We start from the raw sequence: 22,190 nt of genomic DNA, 5'->3' as shown, positions 1-22,190 counted from the left end.
AAAACGCTATAAGAGTGTGCAGTCTATTTTTTTAAGCTTATGATGGGTCTATGGTTAAACGAGCTGTCAAATTACTACATTATACGTTTGTGATTGAAATAGAAACGAATTTAAAGTAATTTATTTATCGCAACGTAAAGTTATTTTTATACCAAATACACGTTATCAACATTTTTTCTTAAATTATGTTCGAAAGTGATGATTGGACTCTTGAAGTAAGTTTTCTTGTATAATTATATTAAAATTTACTCAACTAATCCATATAATTCTTGTTGTATATTATAATTTTATAACAACACGGCAAATATTTACGGTCGAGTATCTCGTTATTCAAAATTGATATAGTTGATACAAACTTCCGATGTATTCTAGGATCCTTTTAACAATCTCGATGAGAAAACGGTACAGTCCCATTCTCTATGTCAAAGCGAAGAAAAAACATCGTCTATTAAACGACGTAAAGTGGATAACTGCAAGGCTTCATCTTCATCGACAAATATTCTTGATGTAAGATTGGATAGTGTAGCAAATGCAGAGAGCAATAATCCACCTCGTGACAACAAGAGTAATTTATCACGAGGAAATTTATTATTAGGAATCTTTCAGGAAAATTTTTCCCAAGAGATATCAGATTTTGTCAAAAAAACAAACCAAAATTCAACAAATGTAAAAAGAGATCAACAATGTTTTCAATCTTTCAAAATAAGTGCAACATCAAATACAATGAATCATAAAGAGTTAAAACAAAAGAATCACGTTAAATCTACAGATAAAGTTGACCTTAATACAAGAGTAAAATTGCATAGAATATTTCCTGGTCCAGCTGGATTGGTAGCTGACATGAAAAAGGATAATATTTCTGTTGAATCTTATTTAAATCACATGCAAGAATTAGAAAATAAAATAGCGATAAAAAATGAGAATAATTTATCTAAATCTCAGGATGAAAAGAACTTGTTTGAGGAGACAGCTTGGAATCTTCTGCTGAATGATTTGCCAAATAACTTTTTGAAAGAGCACAGCATTTCTGCTATTAAAAATAAAGCAAATGCTAGTAATTGTAACAGTATGAAAGTAAAATTTATAGCGGGCACGTTAGAGTATATAGATCATAGTCAGGATAATCCATTTATTATATTGAAAGATTCAACAGGTAGTATAGAAGGCACAATTCATCATGACATCTTGTTGAATTATCCTGGTGTATTAGAGCCAAATGTGGTTATTTTTTTAAACAATGTGGGATTACTGAAAACTACAACATATGTAGTAACAAATAAGTATCATATTCTTATATCTGAAGTAAATTTGTTAGCTGCGTATTCAAATAAAGGTCGAATTGTGAATACGTCTCGTATGAAAAATATTTTGTCAAATATTTCAAATGTTGAATCAAATAGAAATCGCGATATGCTAATTTCAAAGCATTGTATAAACTCAAACATTGATGGTTCATTACATCAATCGAATGCAGAATACGAAAAACACGAGCAAGTTGTCAAAAACAATAGCAAAAGTTGTAAAATTATGGGTAAAGTGAATGAATATTTCGACCAGTCGATGGAGATAGATGATTTCTGTACAATTGATTGCGAATTTGTGCCTTCGGAAAAGGAGAATCGTCTTATTGGTTTATCACGTGAAACTATTTCGCAAGCTAACAAAATTCGATGCAGTGAGTCTGAAAAAAGAATAAATCATATAAAAAATACAAAAACTGAATCGGTTTTAAGTTTTCAAGATAATATAAAGGAACAAAATTTACAAAAATGTGTCGCAAGTGTAAACGTCACTGACGCATGTCATTCGCGTGAAAGTTGTTTTTTATCTAATAATAATGTAGCACTTACGCGGGAAGCGTATAAAGATTCGAATACAAAATCTATCTCGCCGGTAATAAAGCATAATATTCAAAACTCAGATATCTCCGTAAGCCACTTCGCTGGCGATAACGAGTATGATTCAGACGACGAGATGTTGTCACAGTTAGATGTAGATAACGTCTTGTAATTATAAGAAAGGATGCTAAAAAGAAGCATATCTCTGTAAATACTCTGACGTTGCATTGTACAAAATTAAATTTGATCTCGATTTACTATGTATATACGGCATTGTCTGAACACAATAATTTAAATCGACTGATATTAAAACAGGACATATAGTGTAATATAGATATACAATAATATTTGTACTGCTAAGTTAGAGTTATTTCTGATTAAATTGTTGTTATTGAAATACTATTTGTCATTTTATCACTTTATTACTTAGATTTGTGAAACATTTTATTACGTATTGTAAAATTACCGATAACAAAGTACGTTTGTGCACAATTTGTTGATGCGGGCAATAAAAACGTTAATCACACGTAATTTTACAACGCTATATACAAGACACATACACAGTATATATAAGATTAGAAAGTATAAACGAAACACGCGGCTGCGTAATGGTTGCAATAAATACGGATGTCTAACGTATATATGATCATTGAATTCAATTGATTTTGCAATTAATAAAATATTCAAAACAACGACATATATATACTTAGGCTGAATAAAGTAGAATAAAGGATGATTCTTATTTTTTGATTTTGCCAAGTGATTCGTTGCGTGAGTATATATGAATACCTCAAAGGTATACTGTGTTAAGTCACATTTTTTTTCGAAAATTGAGTTATTATTATCACAAGACTCTATATTCCAATTTTTATCTGATGGCAATTGTTTTCAATGAAAATGGAGATGTTGGCTGTATAAAGTTAAGTCATACTGCGATTACACGTTCACCAGGTAAACACTGTATTACACTGTGTAACATACTGTATTAAGTCACATTAAAGTCATATTACGTAATCACACAACTTCATTTTCTGAAACATATCGAAGTTTGAAAAAAAAAAAATTGGCAAAACATAAGTATTTTACTGAGAGTATATCAAAAACGAAAAATCTTTACAGATCCTTCTCTTGAACAGTTATGTTTACGTGACTTAGCACAATATCCCAGTAAACATTCGATATCCTATGTATATACATGGAATGTCCATAATGTGAATAAAACGTACAGTATATATTATGTACATACATAGAATATACATAAATTTACGTGTATTTAGGGATATTTGTAGGACATCGTATGGATATACATAGAATGTATATTCGAACGAGATTGCTGCCTGTATATGCACAGAATATACACAGAATATACTCATGTACATTCCATCTATATACATCAAACGTATATACATACGATATACGCTGATGTAGATATATATACGAATATCCATAAATGTATCTATATCAGCGTATATCGTATGTATATACAATTGATGTATATAGATGGAATGTACATGAGATGACATTTTATGTCATATTATGATGATATCACCATGACTGTAACTAATGACATCACTGTAACTTTCTGGTAATGTCACAGTGACATCACAATATCCATAAATATTTATTTTATATTATTAATATTTATATTATTTTATATTATTAATTTTATATTTAAATATTAATTAATATTTATAGATATTGTGATGTCACCGTGACGTTATCAGAAAGTTACAGTGATATTATTATAGTCGTGGTGAAATCATCATAATATGACATAAAATGTCACCTCATCCATAAATGTATCTACATCAGCATATATTGTATGTATATACGTTTGATGTATATACATGGAATGTACATGAGGTATATTCTGTGTATATACAGGCAGCGATCTCGTTCGAATATACATTCTATGTATATCCATACAATGTCCTATGAATATTCCTAAATATACGTAAATTTATGTATATTCTATGTATGTACATAGTATATACAGTACGTTTTTTTTACATTATGGATATTCCATGTATATACATAGGATATCGAATGTTTATTGGGTATGTGACAAAAACACTTGGCCCAATGTAATTAATTAAATAATGAAATAATTTTCAATTTAAATAATTTATTTCATAACATTAAAAATTTTATGGAAAGTGGACTCTACTCTTAAGTCAATAATAAACAATTTTTATTCATTCGGATATTTATCCACCCAATTTCTGAATAATCAGTTTATCTAAATTCCCTATGTTGGGATTCAGATATTAAACTGATAGAAAAAGTTTTTACATCCTTAATATTATTAGCCGCCTTTTGCAAGTTTTATATAATTCTTGTAATTAAATACGAGATAGATAGCGTATAATGCGTCACATAGCGGCAAGCGAATGAACTAATGACTGAATACTGTTTTTGTAATGTTTTTGGAATTTGTTGTAACATTTCTGTGACATTTTATGTCATATTATGATGATATCACCACGATTGTAATTAATGATATTACTGTAACTTTCTGATAATGTCACAGTGACATCACAATATCCATAAATATTAATTTATACATATACATATTTACATATTTAATCATGAGAATTATATAAAAACTTGCAAAAGGCGGCTAATAATATTAAAGATGTAATAACTTTTTCTATCAATTTAATATCTGAATTCCAACACAGGAAATTTAGATAAACTGATTGTTCAGAAATTGGGTAGATAAATATCCGAATGAATAAAAATTGTTTATTATTGACTTAAGAGTAGAGTCAAGTGTAAAGTCCACTTTCCATAAAATTTTTAATGTTAAGAAATAAATTATTTAAATTTAAAATTATTTCATTATTTAATTAATTACATTGGGTCAAGTGTTTTGTCATATACCCAGTAAACATTCGATATCCTATATATATATACATGGAATATCCATAATGTGAAAAAATGTACTGTATATGCTATGTACATATATATGCTATGTACATAGAATATACATGAATTTACGTATATTTAGGGATATTCGTAGGACATTGTATGGATATACATGACTTGTATATTCAAACGAGATCACAGCGTAAATATACATAGAATATACCTCATGTACATGCCACGAATGTGTATTGCACATTCTTGCAATATACCCCATGTATATACCACGAATGTACACTGCATATCTTTGGAATATACCTATGTATGTACTATGGACATTCTATGTACATACATGTGGTAATTATTTCACATACATAGGATATGCGATGTATATACTTTTCACATTTTCTGTATATACATAGAATATACAATATGCATATATGTATATACATAGGACGTACATAGAATGTCCTAATGTTTATTGGGTAGCACCTCCGAGGTGCTCATATATTTTTTAATGTTTATTGCAGCTTTTTAAACCTACGTTAGGCGATTTATAATTTGCAGTAAAGTTCGAGATAAAATTTTTACAAATACATACATATATATATATATATATATATATATATATATATATATATAGAGAGAGAGAGAGAGAGAGAGAGAGAATTCAAATGTTTTTTTTAATGTAAAATTATAAAAAGAATTTTTATCTTGAATTTTATTGCCGGATCGTCTAAAACTGGCTTTAGAATTCAGACAAATTATGATTCATGAGGCTACGGCACAGTTAGATATTCCAGCAGATTATCGGAGAGCATATTTCAAGGTCGATTCATAGGCTTACTGTGCAGAGCAAATGTACCAACGAAAGGATTATAAATGTCAACGGTAAAATATAGGATAAGAGATCGTTGCACGAGATTAAGGCCGTGCAAAACAATAACTTACTTTCGCGTACGCGTCAAGGGGATTATCCTGATCACTCATTATTTACTCTTTTCTTTTTTCTATGCGTTGTTAATATAAGCTTCGGGTATTATCATTTTTTCAGATATTTAAAAATATTCGGCGAATGGCAAGAATCGTTGGATTTTTATTTTTTTGAATCGATATCAGTTTTACTTTCAAGTATTTTTTTTGTGTCTCTCTCTCTCTCTCCTCTCTCTTTGTCGCTCAAATTTATGCGCATATGATACGTAGAATAATTTTAAAAGAAAAAATAAGACGCGTAAAGTATATTTTTTCTATATGAACAATTTCGTGAACAATTACATTGTCTTGTATGTTTACATGAGAAAATTGCTGGTAATTTCATTGCGTCACATCCGTACGAGATGTGCGTCTAATTTTTTTTTTCATCCGCGCATGAAGTTATTTAACACATAGGTTTCTTTTTGACTTGTATGCTTATTCACTTAGTCTACATAAGGCGAATGCGTAATTCGTGCATATTTATGGTTTATATCAGGATTCACTGTGTAATGTCATATTTATAATTTGACACACACACACACACACTGACTGCAGTACCGTTATTAATTTAAAGAATTTTATCGTATAATCTGAAATATATATAAATTAAAGTTGCCGCGTTATTAAATTTTTTGATAAAGAATAAGAGCAATATTGTTTGTATGTATAATTATCTAATCTTCTCTATTGTGTTATACTCAATAAACTAATCTTGAAAATATCGTATGTAATATTTGACTGATAGAAATTTATCGCGGAGAGCGCCATTCAGTTATAACAAAACAATTTTTAAAGTATATGTAACAAATAGTAATCTAATAATATTGATACATAATACATATCGATACATATTCTTCGAAAGAATAAAAAAAAGTTGTTTTAAAATATATAAAATTATTATTTTTGCGTGATTGTTATAACCGTTTTGTCAAAAATTTTTATATTTATAAATAGTAAGTACAAAATTTTAATAAATATAATTAATAAACATTTTTAGAAAAAAATAATTTACATTATTTCTTATTATTTTATACAGTGCGAAATGTTTCAAAGTGTTACACGCAGAGACTTATCATACTTATGATATGCGATGCTTTTTGATAAATAGAGAGAGATGCTGTGAATATATAATTTCTCAGAAATATGAGTAATGTAAGAATCTTGTATCAATCACTGTAATAATAATTACTAAAAATAAATTAGAAGATAGAGTTGATTGCGTTTTGCAATTTGTATTTCGACAGTTTTATTTTAACAGCTGTTTGAAGTTTAAGTTTAAAGTGTTTAAACGGATACAAAAACAAAGAACAGAAAAAAATGCGCGCGGGCAACGCGCGCATGTATGTCTTATGTTAATCAGTTAACAGCAAAACGAAAAATTGGCTTCGATCATCAGTGGTTAATATTTCTTCTACACAAAAGTTAAAAATGAATTGACGTCATTCATTAATATAATACTGGTTTCAGCTTGCGTAAATTTTTACATTTCACAACTTACTTGTTAACCCAATGTCTCTTCTGGTTTCGATTATTCCATTGTAATTCCGTTATCGAAATTCACCGAAATGAAAAATATTCCATAAGATATTTATTGCACAAGTTTGTGCGAACACGGCGCGGAAAGATTGGTGAATGGTTACACCTTATCCGTGAAACGCGGAGCGGGGGAGACTTGGCTAAAGCGTGCCACACCGCTCCGCTTCGTCTCTCTCTCTAATAGCAGTCGCGTAAAATGTGACAGTGCAGTTCTGTACGCTTGATACGAAACAAACGGCGCGCCGACAAAAAAACATATAAAGAAACATTAGCAGATCAAGTTAATCAATCGTGCGGGAAAGCTCGTATCGCTAACGAACGCTAGCCATTGATCCAAAGTTCACTCGCTGATCTCGTGTTGTATAAATGATAACAAATAGTGCCTCTTACAGTTTCCGTCTTACGATTCCTTCGTTTATTACTTGAATTTCAAGCAATTTTGACAGACAAATTATTTTGTTAAATCCAAGTCATACTGATTTCGCGCGTATTTAAACAAGTGCTTTATTCTTTGTGTGATAATATTTTAAAAGGGCGCAAAAACGGATACTACAAAAAATTTCAAATATTCCGCATATTGTAAAAATTCGACAAACTGGTTAAAATCGAGAGCACGGGTGTGTTTTTCGAAATTACTTGCCTCTACCACGCGCACAAAATTGTTCTTGCCGTTACGAAGAAGAAAAACGTCAAAGAGACTCAAAAAATTTCGTATGTATTTTTTTTATTATTATTTTATTGCATATTTGTTATTATTGCTCTGCTACTATTGTTACTACTACAAATACTATTGAAATATGTATTAGCATTTGTTACTATATATTATTATTATTATTATTATTATTATTATTTTTTTTTTTTTTAATTTTTATTATATACGACGTATTAGTATTAGTCGGATAAAAGAACAAGCGGAAGTTTATTTTACATTATGCGAGGAATTACGAATTATCAACGCGTCCTTTCCGCATTTCTGTATTGGAAAAAAATGCTTTTAAATAATGAATAAAAAATTGAAATTTACGCATTTATAACATTATTAATACACATATTGAATATCAATAACTTACATTTTCTCGGCAAAACTTTCATTTATTGAAATTTTTAATGACGTTCGACTCGATACTCTCATCGATCGCCGCTGATCGTTACGTTGTTATCATTGCATGAATATCGTTGCACTAGTCGTGAATTTTTTTTTTAGATAAAATGCAAATAAGTTAAAATTTTACTTCGGCTCGTGACACTCTTTTTCAACATATTCGTGTAAAACGATAGTTTGTATATGCTTACTTATATACTTGTAACACTTGTTAAAATATAAACGTACGTCCAGATATGATAAAATTTATTTACATGAATCATTTGTGTTAATGATATGAGCACTGTATTCTTTTTGTTCGTAGATTCTCTCAAATATATTTAGTTGTATGATTACAATTAGTAAAGTTGACGTAAAGTATATTTCCGATTGTGCTATTTAGAATTTATAACGCTTAAATGCTATTCGATTTTCTTTTAACTATTAAACTTCTGTTTATTTTCTTCTTAAAATAATATAACTTTAAAAAAATAGCAAATTTTTTAAATATAAATTTTTATTAGAATATGGTGTAGATAATAGAGGTAAATAAAGATATTAATTTTTGGCGTTTATAAAAGAATAATTTAGTAATAGTAAAAAAAATATTTTCCAATACAGTAATTTGAAATAATTAATTTATAGTTAATTTATAAAAATAAAATATATCACTTAAAATGTTTTTAGAAATTAATTAATGCTAATGCAAATTTTGATAAGATATTTTTTTTAACATAGCGCTTTTACTGCGCTGTACAATAACAATACTTTTATGCAATAAAACCTAATATAAAAATTTATTTTAAAATGAATTTTATGTACATTATGTTAATGGTCTTCTATCAAAGCATGCATATCACAAAAATCTGTAATGTGTTTAACAGTTATTCTATTTGCGATACAATTTGATAGTACTCATTAATATCTGTGTACAATAATATTAACATTATCTTAATGATATCTATAAAGATAAAGTTAAGTTAAGTTGTTATTATACGTTACACGAACCCTATCTCTCATTTACCAACCTCTTGTCGTTTATCAACGAGTTATTACCTACCATTTATCAGCCAGACGGGTGCATTAATAGTGCTAGTGCGTCCGTATTCGCAAGGACACTTGGTAATACATATCTTCTTCATTTTTTTGGTTTATCACGAGCATTTTTTTGGTTTATTACGAGTATACAAGCAAAAAATATTTTTTTTTTTACTTGGTGTTACGAAATTTGATTGTGAACATACCAAACACTGTTAACATATCGACTGCAAATGAATAACACCTCCAGAAAAAATTATCAGGACACTATGTTTGTCAAAACAGAAGCAATCATAACTACGTTTATTGAAGAACTAATATTTTTTGCACATATTCCACTTAAAAAATTTCCATGATGTATTACAGTATTTCTATGGTATTTGTATTATGGCAGTCAACATGTTAAGGTGTCTGAATGTTCTGTAGCAGTGCGTATTCAGTGTATTAATATTTACTCGCGTTTATTTATTAATTTATAATTTATCAATCTATTGATAAAGTTTAATCAAATTTCAATCAATCAATTTTTAATTTGAAATATTTAAACTCTAATCAATTTTATTTATGTCAAATTGGTCAGAGGTTCTACGAATGAAAAAAGACGTAAAAACTGATATCTACATTCCACACGTGTTCCACGTGTATCTCAATCCCCTTCACTGCAATTCTAGTCTGCAATATAACCGAGCTTATTATATAAGCTCACGGGAGCTGTTGCGAAAATTGAGGTAGAATATAATCACATATGCATGATTAGTTTCACAGAGAGACACATATATTAGATGCGATAAATTAAATTATTGCAACGCATTGCGTTATAAATAATTATCTTTTCAAATTATATCTGTAAGATGATTTTTATCTATCAGTTGATGACAGCGATTATAACGTAAGAAATATATGAGCTCAAATAATACAATTACTGTCAGGATGTGTTATGCAAAGTCGATGACTAACTTGCGTAAGGTTTAACAACGCGTATGAAAGTGTGAAGGCTAGTGTTTATAACAAGCAACATTTCAGGCAGCATAATCGGCGGCTAACAATCTTCGGTAATACATCATTGGATTGTAACGGAGGAAGCTGTCCGTTCCGAACTCACGGAATAATAATCTGACAAGTTTGGAATGATCGATAATAATAATAGTAAGTATAAAAATAAAACGCAAAGCAATTACAATCGATTATCACGCGAGTAATCTTGCACTTGAGTTTTTTCATATTTATTGTGCCTCCGGTATTTTTATAATATACTTTAAAATGTGTTGGTCGAGTTGCCATTTCGTAGGCAGGTCTGATTATTAAAATTATATGTCGAAAAATGGGTCAAGTAGTATAATTTATATATTTATTCTATCTAGGTATTGTGCGTGTACGCGGTATATATCATATATCTCTCGATATCTCGATATCTCTCATTAGCGGCGCTAACATATCTATATAGGCTCTTGCAGACAGGACGGTAACGTTTGCCGCGCGGCAAAAAGCCATGCGGTAGCCAATTAGTTTTTCACTCTTATGGAAAAGTTGTAAGTTGATTGGCTACCGCGTTGTCTTTTGCCGCGCGGCAAGCGTTGCTGCGTCTATGACTTAAGTATCTATTATTTTGTCAAAGTAGAAAGAGTAAAAGATCATTACTTTTTTGTCGCAATTGTCAATATATTTTATAATCTTACTAGTTTATTTTTTTTCTTAGGGATGAATGACAACGAAAAGTCGGATGATTCATGGCAAAAAATTCATACTGATCAAAATGAATATCTGGTATATATTGCTATCTCTTTTTATATGTTTTAAATTCGTAATGGATTCATTTTCAATTTTTTAAAATAATTTTAAACAAAACTGTAAGTTCTAAAAATAATATAAAAAGTATTTACACTTATAAGCAAGTTATTACAACAATGTCCAAACAATTTAAAAATACATTTAAAATTGCTGCCGTAGCATTGTTGCTACAATCGTGTGATACACGTCACAATACAGTAGAATTTCTGTCACATCGACAGATCTGCGAGCGTTGGTCACATGCGATTGTTATATTTCATATACCGTGACATTAAGCGTATTAAACGTGGAACTTTTCACACCTTTGAAGGTTTTTAATTCATTGTTACTTAACATGTGTACGTACATAACATTGGTTTTCTGTAATATATTCAACATTTATACTATTTAAGCAAAAAAAAATTTTTAATTTTTTATAAGTGAGTCCATTATATTGAATTTGTTCTTTATTATACATAGCTATGTACGGTATTTTAGCGTATTTATGGCTTTGAGAAAAGTTTACTGAGATCTATTCTAACATATGTATCATACATATTGTCTATCGGATGGGTCAGACTATTGTTTCACTGGTATCCTCAGCTGCATTTATACGCGACTCATCAGAAATGTCCTTTATCTCGCGCAACAAAAATACTCGTAATAGTAAGTTTTTCTTGTTCTCAATATTATGCACTTTATTGCTATTATTACTATTTATAATTAAATAGACTTTTTATGTATATAATAATAATAACAGTAATAATGGTAATAACGAATACAGGATGATTATCAAGGAGAATACAAGTCATACTTTGTACGAGATGTCAAGATAATTTCTACAAGGTGAGTTCGATTAGAAGCATAGTGTATATATAATGATCAAAATTGTAAAACGCAAATTAATAACATTTGTCATCGAAATATCGAGGCAATTTTTTTGTAATAAATATATATATGTTTTTTTAATTATTTTGTAATATTTTTTTTTGGAGATATATACAGTACCGCTTAAAAGTATCAGATCACCTGCCGAAAACATTCGCTAATTTTAAACATTAGTAGCTCAGCGCCCAATTATCGTACAGAAACGAAAAATTGCTAATTGAAAAGGAGACTCTCAGCTTTCTAATCACGTTGAGATCATGTAGATATGTCAGTTTGTCATTGAACTGCGTTAAATTTATTAACGTAGTTTTTTGTATTTGTTCTTTATTATTTAAAACAGCTCTCATTTTTGTGAAATTGATCACAGATGAAAATTGTAAAAAGCATTTGAAAGCTTATAGTTTCAACTTTAATTTTGATTATTAGGATTTTGTCTACAATTTTTTTTTCGCATAGTTATTCAACTTTTTGTGCAAAAGTACAGTATTTTTATAATATCTGTTATAAATTTTGCTTTTCTCAAAATAGCCACCATTTAGTCAGAACATTATAGTGCAAAATATAACGTTTATTTACTTTCTTTATTTATACATTATTTGTACAGCTCAAAATGTTACTTATTTTCTTTTGTTCAGCTTGGCAATTTTATAAAATCAAAATGTATATTATTTTGTTTATACATAAGATATTTAGAAAAAAGTATTTTGTTAAAAATCTGTATTTATAATAATAGTAAATATTTTATGTATCGCTTAATATTATTTATCAAAAATTGAATTTGACCATGCGTTAAAAAAAATAGGAATGGGTAAAAAATGCACGAACAAAATCGCTCCTAAAAATTTAAGAAAATTTCAGCCAATAGATAACTACAAGACGCAACTTTTTTTACTTTTGACTTTTTCTCATAAGTCGCAAGTTTTCAAGCTAAGTGATATTACAAAAATACCGCACTTTTGCACAAAAAGTTGAATAACTATGCAAAAAAAAATTATAGACAAAATCCTAATAATCGAAATTAAAGCTGAAACTATAAGCTTTCAAATGCTTTTTACAATTTTCATCTGTGATCAATTTCACAAAAACGAGAGCTGTTTTAAATAATAAAGAAAAAATACGTTACAAGAAACTACGTTAGTAAATTTAACAGTTCAATGACACATGATCTACAACGCGATTAGAAAGCTGACAAGTCTCCTTTTCAATTTGCAATTTTTTTTCGTTTCTGTACGATAATTGGGCGCTGAGCTACTGATGTTTGAAATTAGCGAATGTTTTCGGCATCTGATACTTTTGAGCGGTACTGTATACATATCAAAGAATAATTTAATTTTATATAAATAAATTTTCTCACATTTGCATTGTTTATTAGATATGTTTTAAGTTTCTTTTAAATTGTCTGTCTTTTTTTGTATAAAGAGAAACAAATCCAAGGCTCATTAATTCTATTGCTATGCATTTTCAGCACGAAATGTCTGTCAACTACTTTAGGTGTTGTTGATCGAGATCTTGAGGCGAAAATAAAGAATAAAAAAATGAAAATTAATTTAGAAAACGGCACACGTTGCGAAGTTCATGAATACAAAGCTTTTTGGTTCAAAAAGAAATGTTATATTTGGGATGTTACAAGAAACATATTTTCCAAACTTGTAGGGCTTGATAATGGCACAATGTGTTCCGACCTTCATACCTCATACAACAGCGGCTTGTCCAAGGAAGAACAGTTACTTAGGTAATATTGTTAAATATTATAATGTTAATTGATCATATATCATATGAGTTAAATTAACTACATTAACCTGCAAAATTAGACTTTTATTTGTTGTTTGTAAAATAATAACTACTTTTTCTTTCGCAAACAAACATACGCAAGACATTATTAGTGTTTGTAAAAGTAGAGTTTTTTCCCAGCAAAAAAATGTGTCATTTTTGTTACAGGCGTATTGTATATGGAAATAACGATATCGTTGTACCGCTTCAGAATATCGGCGTGTTACTACTGCTAGAGATTTTAAACCCATTTTATATTTTTCAAGTATTTACTCTAGCCGTATGGTTCGCGGAGGGTTATCTGTATTACACTATCGCTATAATATTGATGTCGCTATTTGGCATAACAAGTTCTATAATACAAACGCGCAAGGTATATAGTGTACAAGAGGATGAAAAATAACGAATGATAAACAAATCAGATAAATCTTGAGTTTGACAATTTTTACTTGTTTTTAGAATCAATCGAATTTACGCGGTACTGTCGCGTCATCGGGAAATGTACGCGTACTACGAAACACCGGTTTTTCCGAGAATATTTCTAGCAAGGAATTAGTGCCCGGTGATCTTATAGAATTACCGAGACATCAAATGACTCTTGTATGCGACGTGGTTTTATTGACAGGGCAGTGCGTTCTAAACGAATCCATGTTAACAGGTAAAATCTCTTTCATATTTTATAAACTTTAATAAAAAAAAGGTACTTTCTTCCTTCATTTTAAGGGATTTGTTTATTTTAATAATTTTACCAGGCGAGTCTACACCAATAACAAAAACATCATTACCATCACGCCGTGTACTATATGATGCACAAAAGTATGCGCATCATACATTATATAGCGGTACCACTATAATACAAACCAGGTATGAACACACGAAATTTTACAGTGGCACACATGGACGCTCGTGTTTAGATCCAGTTTTGCAATATTGAATTTATCATGGTATCGAAAGGGTACACCTGTCCTTTGATTTACGTGGTACATTTTTTACGCGGTCAAAAAATGTTTCTTTCTATTGTATGCGAATTATTGTACATCGGTGAGCAAAAACTTTTTATCTTATTGCACTTGTTATATTATTCTAATTTATTTTACCTTATTTTTTCATTGATTTTTAAACTAACAATCAAATGCTATTATTAACACCGAAAAAATAGGGTTAATGATAAATGCTTCTATAGGGTTGATAACAAACATATTCTACTAGCTATAACAATTAAGAAATAACCTTTGCAGATGTCACGGAGATCAACCAGTTCTGGCAAGAGTAATCAGGACTGGTTTTCTAACTAACAGAGGTGCTCTAATCGGCGCTATATTATATCCTCCACCAGCTGATTTTAAATTCGACAAAGATTCATATAAATTTATCGGCATTCTGGCGGTAATTGCAACTTGTGGTTTTATATACACCGTAATAACCAAGGTAATCTCTTATTTTGATGTAAATGTTCACACATATTTATTTGTGATTATTTATTTATTTATTTGATTGATTTACGTATAAAGATAATCGACATTGATGTGCATTAATATGACAAATAATTTAGATTTCCAGAGGAATTACGCCGGGCGATATAGCGATAAAAGCATTAGATATTATTACAATAGTCGTGCCGCCGGCATTACCAGCTGCGATGACAGTAGGAAAGCTGTACGCTCAAGCGAGATTAAAACGCGCGGAAATATATTGCATTAATAACAGAACCATCAATGTTTCCGGAAGCATAAATTGTGTGTGTTTTGATAAGGTAGCGGTATTGCCTTTTCCAAATTAATTATCCCACATAATATTAGGCATATAATACTTTTTTGTTTTTCTTAATTTTGTCATGTCACAGACAGGAACGTTAACCGAAGATGGATTGGATATGTGGGGTGTTGTGCCGTGTACAAACGGCGTCCTTGATGAGGCCGAGACGGATATATCGAAGCTCAAGGATCATCCTCTTTTCGAAGGGATGTTGGTTTGTCACAGTTTAACACTTATCAATGGAAAACTTAGTGGAGATCCTTTAGACGCGAAGGTAAGATATTTATTCCATTTTTTACTTTAAATGATTTATAATTCAGTACTTTATTGTGCGGTATGTTTGAAACTATTGTGTTTCACTTGGTCGCATAACGAGACTAAACGATACGTCAAACTTCATGCTTCAATCATCTGTTTTATATTTGTTTCGGATTTTTATTGTAATACATTTTAATTTGTAATGTACACTGAGGATGGCCTAATCAAAAGCCAAAACGTCTGTATTTTTGTAATTTAATGTAACGAAGAGTTGTAATATTAAAAATGATTTATAAGTAATCAAGTATTTTAAAAAGAAGTTAAAAAGTCTATAAAAACAGCTTTTTTTTTAAGTTAACAGTTTGCCATTTTGTTAGCAAATTTTCAATTTTTTTTCTTGAAAAATTTCTGTTTTTTTGAAGTGAAGAGTATCTTAACATAACTTTGTTCATTAACTTTTTGAAATATTTTTTCAACAAGAAATGTTTTAGACACAAGGCACAAAATTTCGTAGAAATATTGTAGATTAAATACAATAGCTACAGTAAAAAAAGTTTGTTATGACTGATAGACATCCCAAGTAGCAAATAATCGTCATTTGATTATCATTTGTTCAGCTCTTTAAGGCCCAACGCACAATAGAGAAAATATTAGGAATAGGAATAAATATTAAATATTAGGCAGAGCAATTTGGAATTTTACTTCAAATAAGGGAACAGAATGGATTTATTATTTTTAATTCTTTAAATGATAATCAGATAGAGCTATCTGTAGCTGTCTGTAGTCATAACAAGCTTTTTTACTGTTGTATTTAATCTACAATATTTTTAAATTTTTAAATTGCACACAGTATTGTATGCGTTTCTCTGAAGGTTGAAATCCTGACATTTTATTTAAATAAAGACGATTGAAAAATAAGAAAAAATAGTTAAATACGTTAGCACATGCAGAAAATATTTTTTACATTGCATAGCTCAAGTAGAAATTATAAGAATTGTAAGAGACTTATAAAATACTTGATTACTTTTGAGTATCCTTAATGTATCGCCTCGTTCGTCTTTCTTTTATAGTATTTTTTATATTTTTATTCTGTGATCTACTCAATATAATAATATATTGCGTTATTATATGTTACAGATGTTCGAGAGTACTAAATGGATATTAAAAGAATCGAATTGTGCGCACATAAATAAATACAATACGGTAGCGATGGCTGTCAGACCGCCGAAAAGTTGGACGGAGAATACGAACAAGACCTCGGAAATTGACATAATACAACAGTACCAATTCTCGAGTTCGTTACAACGAATGTCCGTGATCGTGCGTACACAAGGATCGAATAATTTTCAAGTTTACACGAAAGGATCCCCCGAAATGATCATCAATCTAAGTAAAGCGGAAACCGTACCGAAAGACATTCTGCTCGCTTTGGAGCGATACACCAAACAGGGTTATCGCGTAATAGCTGTGGGTCGCCGAGCATCAATCTCCGAAGATATTGTAAAGGTATTATCCGTAATTTTTTTACACAAATACATTCCCTCCTCTTCTTCCACCCGTAAACATGTTATTGAAAAATGTAATATCTCACGAGAAGCTGTATCTCTAGGTGTTAAAATTATCTCGAGAAGCGGTCGAGCAAAACTTGGAGTTTTTGGGATTAGTTATTCTGGAAAACCGATTGAAACCACAAACGGCACCGGTGATAATGGAGCTGAGAGAAGCCAATATACGTGTGGTGATGGTTACAGGTCAGATATTGTACCGATTTTTCGTTTTTTTCTTTACAGGATGTCTTATTTTAAATGATGATCTGAAATATATGTGTATTGGAATTGAATGGAGATGCACAACAATTTTTTCACAAACAAAAGTGATAAGACTTGAAAGGGGAAAAGAGAGTAATATTCATTGGCGTAGCTAGGGAATTTTTTGGGGGAAGGCCGTGATCCTTTCTACCTGTGAAGTTTAATTAAATCCCTATTGTAGATCCTTTTATTGTCGATTATTTAATGAGGGTAATAAAATTCTAAACTGAATAAATACATTAAAATATAATACTTCCAACTTTCTCACGTCAGAACTCTGAGCTGCGTGCCAAAATCATTTTTATTTAGATTAATTACTATTTATGAAATTTTTGGGGGAGACCTGGACCTTTCAGCTCCCACGCCAATGGTAATATTTTTTAAACTTTTAGTTGATTTCTAAACGTTATATCGAGATCACTTTGAATATTTTTAAATAAGAACTTTTTCATTGCATATTCTTGTAATTGATATTAAAATGCTCTAAAAATAATGATTAAACCCTTTTTTTTTAATCAACTTTCTGACATATTTAGTAGACATAACATTTTATTATGATGTACGAAATAATATAATAAAAAAATGTAATTACATTATTTCAAATATTTCGTCAGCTACAAAAATTTGTAATAAAATTTGACCTAAAAATGTGACTTTTACGTAATCTTGAGGAGTCAAAATCAAACGGATGTTTTTTTTCTTTCAAATTTTATAATTGTTGTGTGCAAGATATTTTATATCTCCATCCAGTTTCGATATTTTAGGTCTTTATTTAAAATAAACACTTTGCAAGTATATAAACACGATCTGATAGATTTGATTTTTACCAGGAGACAATATCCAAACCGCGGTGAGCGTCGCGCGAGAATGTGGAATACTTTCGATCAAAGAACGCGTTGTAGATATAGCTATAGCTTCGAGAGGAAAAAAAAATCGTCCACAGATTCTCTTCAATGTTCAATCTGAATCTCCAAAATTGGTAAATTTACAAACTTTTAAATTAAATAGTATACAAAGCGGTAAAACTCAGAATCAATATTATATTTTACTATTTTCCTATAGAACTCGCAAGATCAAGTCTTTGTGCCGCCGACGATCGAAGACGTAGAACACGGTGCAGTCAATTGTAATTACAGATTTGCTCTAACGGGCGAAACGTGGCAAGCGCTTCGAGAATACTATCCTGATCTTGTGGACCGCATTTGCGTGCGTAGCGCAATATTCGCTAGAATGAGCAGTGATCAAAAGCAACATTTGGTTATGGAGCTTATGCGGCTCGGTTATTACGTAGGTGAGTAATACAAATGATTTCTGTATTTTCATTACTCACTCGCGTGTGAGTGAATACAGAAAAAAAAGACAAACAAGACCAATATTAATTTGTAACAAATATTTGAAATACATGCAATAAATATATTTATAATATAAATATTACTTAGCCATGTGTGGAGATGGAGCTAATGATTGTGGAGCATTAAGGGCTGCGAATATTGGCATATCGCTCTCCGAAGCAGAATCCAGGTGAGAAATATATCGGATACACGTTACATTATTATTAACTGTTATTCTTTCGTTTACATTTCTGTTATTTTCTTGCAGTGTGGCTAGTCCTTTCACCTCGAGAATATCCGATATAACTTGCGTCCCGAAAGTGATACGAGAAGGACGCGCTGCTTTGGTCACATCGTTTGGAATTTTCAAATTCATGGTCGCGTATTCTCTCACCGAATTTCTCTCCGTCATAGTATTATATTCCATAGACTCAAATTTGACGGATTTGCAATTTCTGTTTATCGATATTTGTCTAATCGTTAATTTCGCCTTCTTCTTCGGCAAAACTCACGCTCATAAAAAGAAGTTATCCAAGAAAACGCCGATGACAAGCCTGCTAAGCTTTACTCCGCTTCTGTCTCTGACGGCACACATGTTCGTGTTTATAGTTTTTCAAGCGATAGCGTATCATGCCGTTCGGCAGTTTCCATGGTTCACGCCATTTGTCCGTACCAGCGACATTGAATACACGTGTTACGAGAACTATTCGGTCTTTTGCGTCTCCATGTTTCAATACATCACAATGGCTGTTATATTTTCACGCGGGAAACCATACAGGCGCGCGATTTATACAAATGGCGTATTCATGTTTTCCATACTTGTGTTGACGATTATATGCGCGTACATTACGATTTATCCCGCGAATTGGATAGTGAATGCGTTGCAATTAATCTTACCGCCTTACGAATGGAGATTCATTATCCTAGCGCTCGCTCTTGCCAACTTTCTTGTTTGTTTTTTCATTGAAAGTTTTATAATAGAGCATGTAATCGAAAACACTTTGAGGAGAAAATTGTATAAGCCAGAGAAATCGAAGAAACGATATCTGAAGATAGAATATGAATTGGAGCATTGCAAAAATTGGCCGAGTCTTAGCAAACAATTGTCAGTATTATCTATTTTGCAAAAGAAAGATAGCATACAGAACACGGATATTACGTGTGACAGTTATCGTCGAAGTGTTCCGAGTGATCAAATGGCAAATGATTTTCACAACTCGACCAACCCATTAGGTGGAAAGATTAGTAAAGGAAATGGTTTTGAAAATCTTAGTTTTGTAAATGACCAGATATAGTGATAACAAATGATTTATTTTAATATTAAGGCGATTTTTTCTCGAAGAAGCGAAAAATCGCTGCAATTTTCAAAGAGAATACTAAGATCAATATTTTTTCATGTGCGAAAGAAACAAGATAACGATGTTAGATTGATCTTTAAAATGGTATTAACGGTATTACTTTAATTTTTTAAATAAAAATAAACACGTGTTTACATTTTAAGCTTTGCCGTGCAAAATCGCCAATTTTTCTTGCATTTCCTATTTATTTTCAATAAAGACTTAATATTGATGCAGATTAGATATCTATTGTATTTGTAGAATTTGATTGTAATCTCATACGCATGCTTTATACATGCTTAATTTAATTTTCACGACTTGTAACATAGTTGCGCTAGATAATGTACAGAGTTGGTGCCTTTGTACAATAAAAAGAAACAGTTATAAAAGAAATAGCAATAAAATGCTTTTATATAGCTGTATTGACACAACCAGATATTTTCTTTTTTTGTAATTCTAAAAAATATATATTTCGAAATTTTTGAACTTTTCCAAAATACGACTAATATAATTATTCGGGAGAAAAAAAAACCTCTTTTTTTTTTATTGCATATTGAAAAATTTTTCTTGATTTCCTGACATCCTTTATCATGACGAGATGGCGCTTCGTGCAGATAACCAGAGAATCTTGCCAATGAGACCAAGTCATCATCATCATCCATGTCACTTCCTGTATTTACAGCGTCGTCCGCCTCTCGCTACCGTTGACCTCTCGACCGATCGGGGCTACTGACTTGAAGAAAGATGCGCTTACCTCACTGTCGAAAACGACGACTGTTGTTTGTAATTGGTCAGGGTCGTGTACCGCGGTCATCAGTGATTCTTTTCTAAGTCAGCCAGCCCGACGTCGGCAAACACGATCGTGAGGTCGCGAAGCGGGTGAACGAGTTGACGTGACGCGCATCCGAGCGTGCGAGACTTACAAGATTGATCTATCATTGTCTTGTCTGGCCGCCGTCTGGACGGTTGATTGCCATCGAGGCAAATATTATTCCCAGAATTCCCGCGACCGATTACCGATTTCGCGGTGTCTCGCACTAACTGCTTTGCACAAGATAGGGGAATTTAAAGAGGCTGATTGAATCTAATTTTCCGCTGAAGTATGAATGAGTTGTAGAACGAGGAATATTATCTTATCAATCGTAAAGTTCCAAGTTTTAAAATCACAGTATAATTTTTAAAAAATGCTAAGAGTTTTTATTTTATTTTGCTTGTTATGAGAAGTAGTTAAGAGTTTAAAAAAAAGCAAAATAAAACTTTCCTGCGAGTAGTTCTTAGAAAAATTTACTTTTTAAAACTTAAAAAAAATAACTTAAGAAAACTTTTTGATTTACTATAGAACTTTTTAAAAGTTTTAAAAAGTAAATTTGAACACTTTAAAATAGGATTTACTCTTCAAAAACTTAAAAAATTTTTTTTAATAAATAAAAAAGTGTTCTTAAATTCTTTTTTCTTGTTTATTACTTCTGTATTACACATCTATTTAGTGCTAATAAATGTGCAATGTGAGTAATTTGTGTTCCGCATTCAATTCTCTGAGCATTGCAATATTTACAACTTTAAGTCTTACAAATGATTTCAAGGACCAAAACTTAAGAAACTTTGGGGCCTTGAAGTTACTTTAAACAAATTTTTACTTACTTTTACGCCAACTTTAATACTAAACACCATTATTAAGTTACTTCATATAAACTTTTAGATACTTTTCATGAACTTTATGTCTTTAATAACTAAAGAAGCAAAAACTCAAGGATATTTTAAAAACTCCGAAATAACTTAAACAAAACTTAACAATTTTTATAGTTACTTAAAAGAACTTTTCAAATTTTTAAAGTTACTAAACAAAACTTTAATAAACTTTAGGCCAATCTAAAGTAAATTTTTCTAAGGGAGAATACATGCAAATATTATGTTTCGACATTAATATTACTTTTCTAATTAAA

General features: G+C 30.5%; 2 protein-coding genes across 5 annotated transcripts; both read left to right on the top strand.

The window, feature by feature from the left end:
- Positions 1-33: 33 nt before the first annotated feature.
- Positions 34-2,240, top strand: LOC105676911 (uncharacterized protein PF3D7_1120600-like). Its single transcript, XM_012375144.2, has 2 exons — positions 34-215; positions 373-2,240. The coding sequence occupies exons 1-2, from the start codon at positions 186-188 to the stop codon at positions 2,008-2,010; spliced, it is 1,668 nt and encodes a 555-aa protein (XP_012230567.1). The 5' UTR covers positions 34-185; the 3' UTR covers positions 2,011-2,240.
- LOC105676909 (polyamine-transporting ATPase 13A3-like) lies at positions 373-20,681 on the top strand. 4 transcript variants are annotated; one of them, XM_067357557.1, is made up of 19 exons: positions 7,347-7,925; positions 9,914-10,061; positions 10,357-10,479; positions 11,030-11,097; positions 11,599-11,766; positions 11,885-11,946; positions 13,454-13,720; positions 13,927-14,131; positions 14,218-14,416; positions 14,511-14,622; positions 14,997-15,186; positions 15,311-15,511; positions 15,602-15,787; positions 16,909-17,277; positions 17,381-17,522; positions 18,410-18,558; positions 18,642-18,870; positions 19,019-19,100; positions 19,179-20,681. In XM_067357557.1, the coding sequence occupies exons 3-19, from the start codon at positions 10,461-10,463 to the stop codon at positions 20,203-20,205; spliced, it is 3,675 nt and encodes a 1,224-aa protein (XP_067213658.1). In that variant the 5' UTR covers positions 7,347-7,925; positions 9,914-10,061; positions 10,357-10,460; the 3' UTR covers positions 20,206-20,681. The 4 variants fall into 4 exon arrangements, with proteins under 4 accessions (XP_067213657.1, XP_067213658.1, XP_012230564.1 ...); XM_067357555.1 differs by lacking the exon at positions 7,347-7,925 and adding an exon at positions 8,242-9,417; XM_067357556.1 differs by lacking the exons at positions 7,347-7,925; positions 9,914-10,061 and adding an exon at positions 373-507.
- The last annotated feature ends 1,509 nt before the right edge of the window (positions 20,682-22,190 follow it).

The sequence above is a fragment of the Linepithema humile genome, chromosome 6, assembly GCF_040581485.1.
Source record: "Linepithema humile isolate Giens D197 chromosome 6, Lhum_UNIL_v1.0, whole genome shotgun sequence".
NCBI lineage: Eukaryota > Metazoa > Arthropoda > Insecta > Hymenoptera > Formicidae > Linepithema > Linepithema humile.
The sequence above is the reverse complement of the archived record's forward strand: the minus strand, read 5'-3'. Positions and strand labels throughout refer to the sequence as shown.

What these genes read in the sequence shown, in the direction of transcription:
- LOC105676911 (XM_012375144.2), top strand. Translation starts at nt 186, where the DNA reads ATGTTCGAAAGTGATGATTGGACTCTTGAA. An exon ending in GTGATGATTGGACTCTTGAA is followed by an intron (nt 216 to 372) that starts GTAAGTTTTCTT and finishes GATGTATTCTAG; the next exon opens with GATCCTTTTAACAATCTCGA.
- LOC105676909 (XM_067357556.1), top strand. An exon ending in AAGGAAGAACAGTTACTTAG is followed by an intron (nt 13,721 to 13,926) that starts GTAATATTGTTA and finishes TTTTTGTTACAG; the next exon opens with GCGTATTGTATATGGAAATA. An exon ending in AATCTGAATCTCCAAAATTG is followed by an intron (nt 18,559 to 18,641) that starts GTAAATTTACAA and finishes ATTTTCCTATAG; the next exon opens with AACTCGCAAGATCAAGTCTT.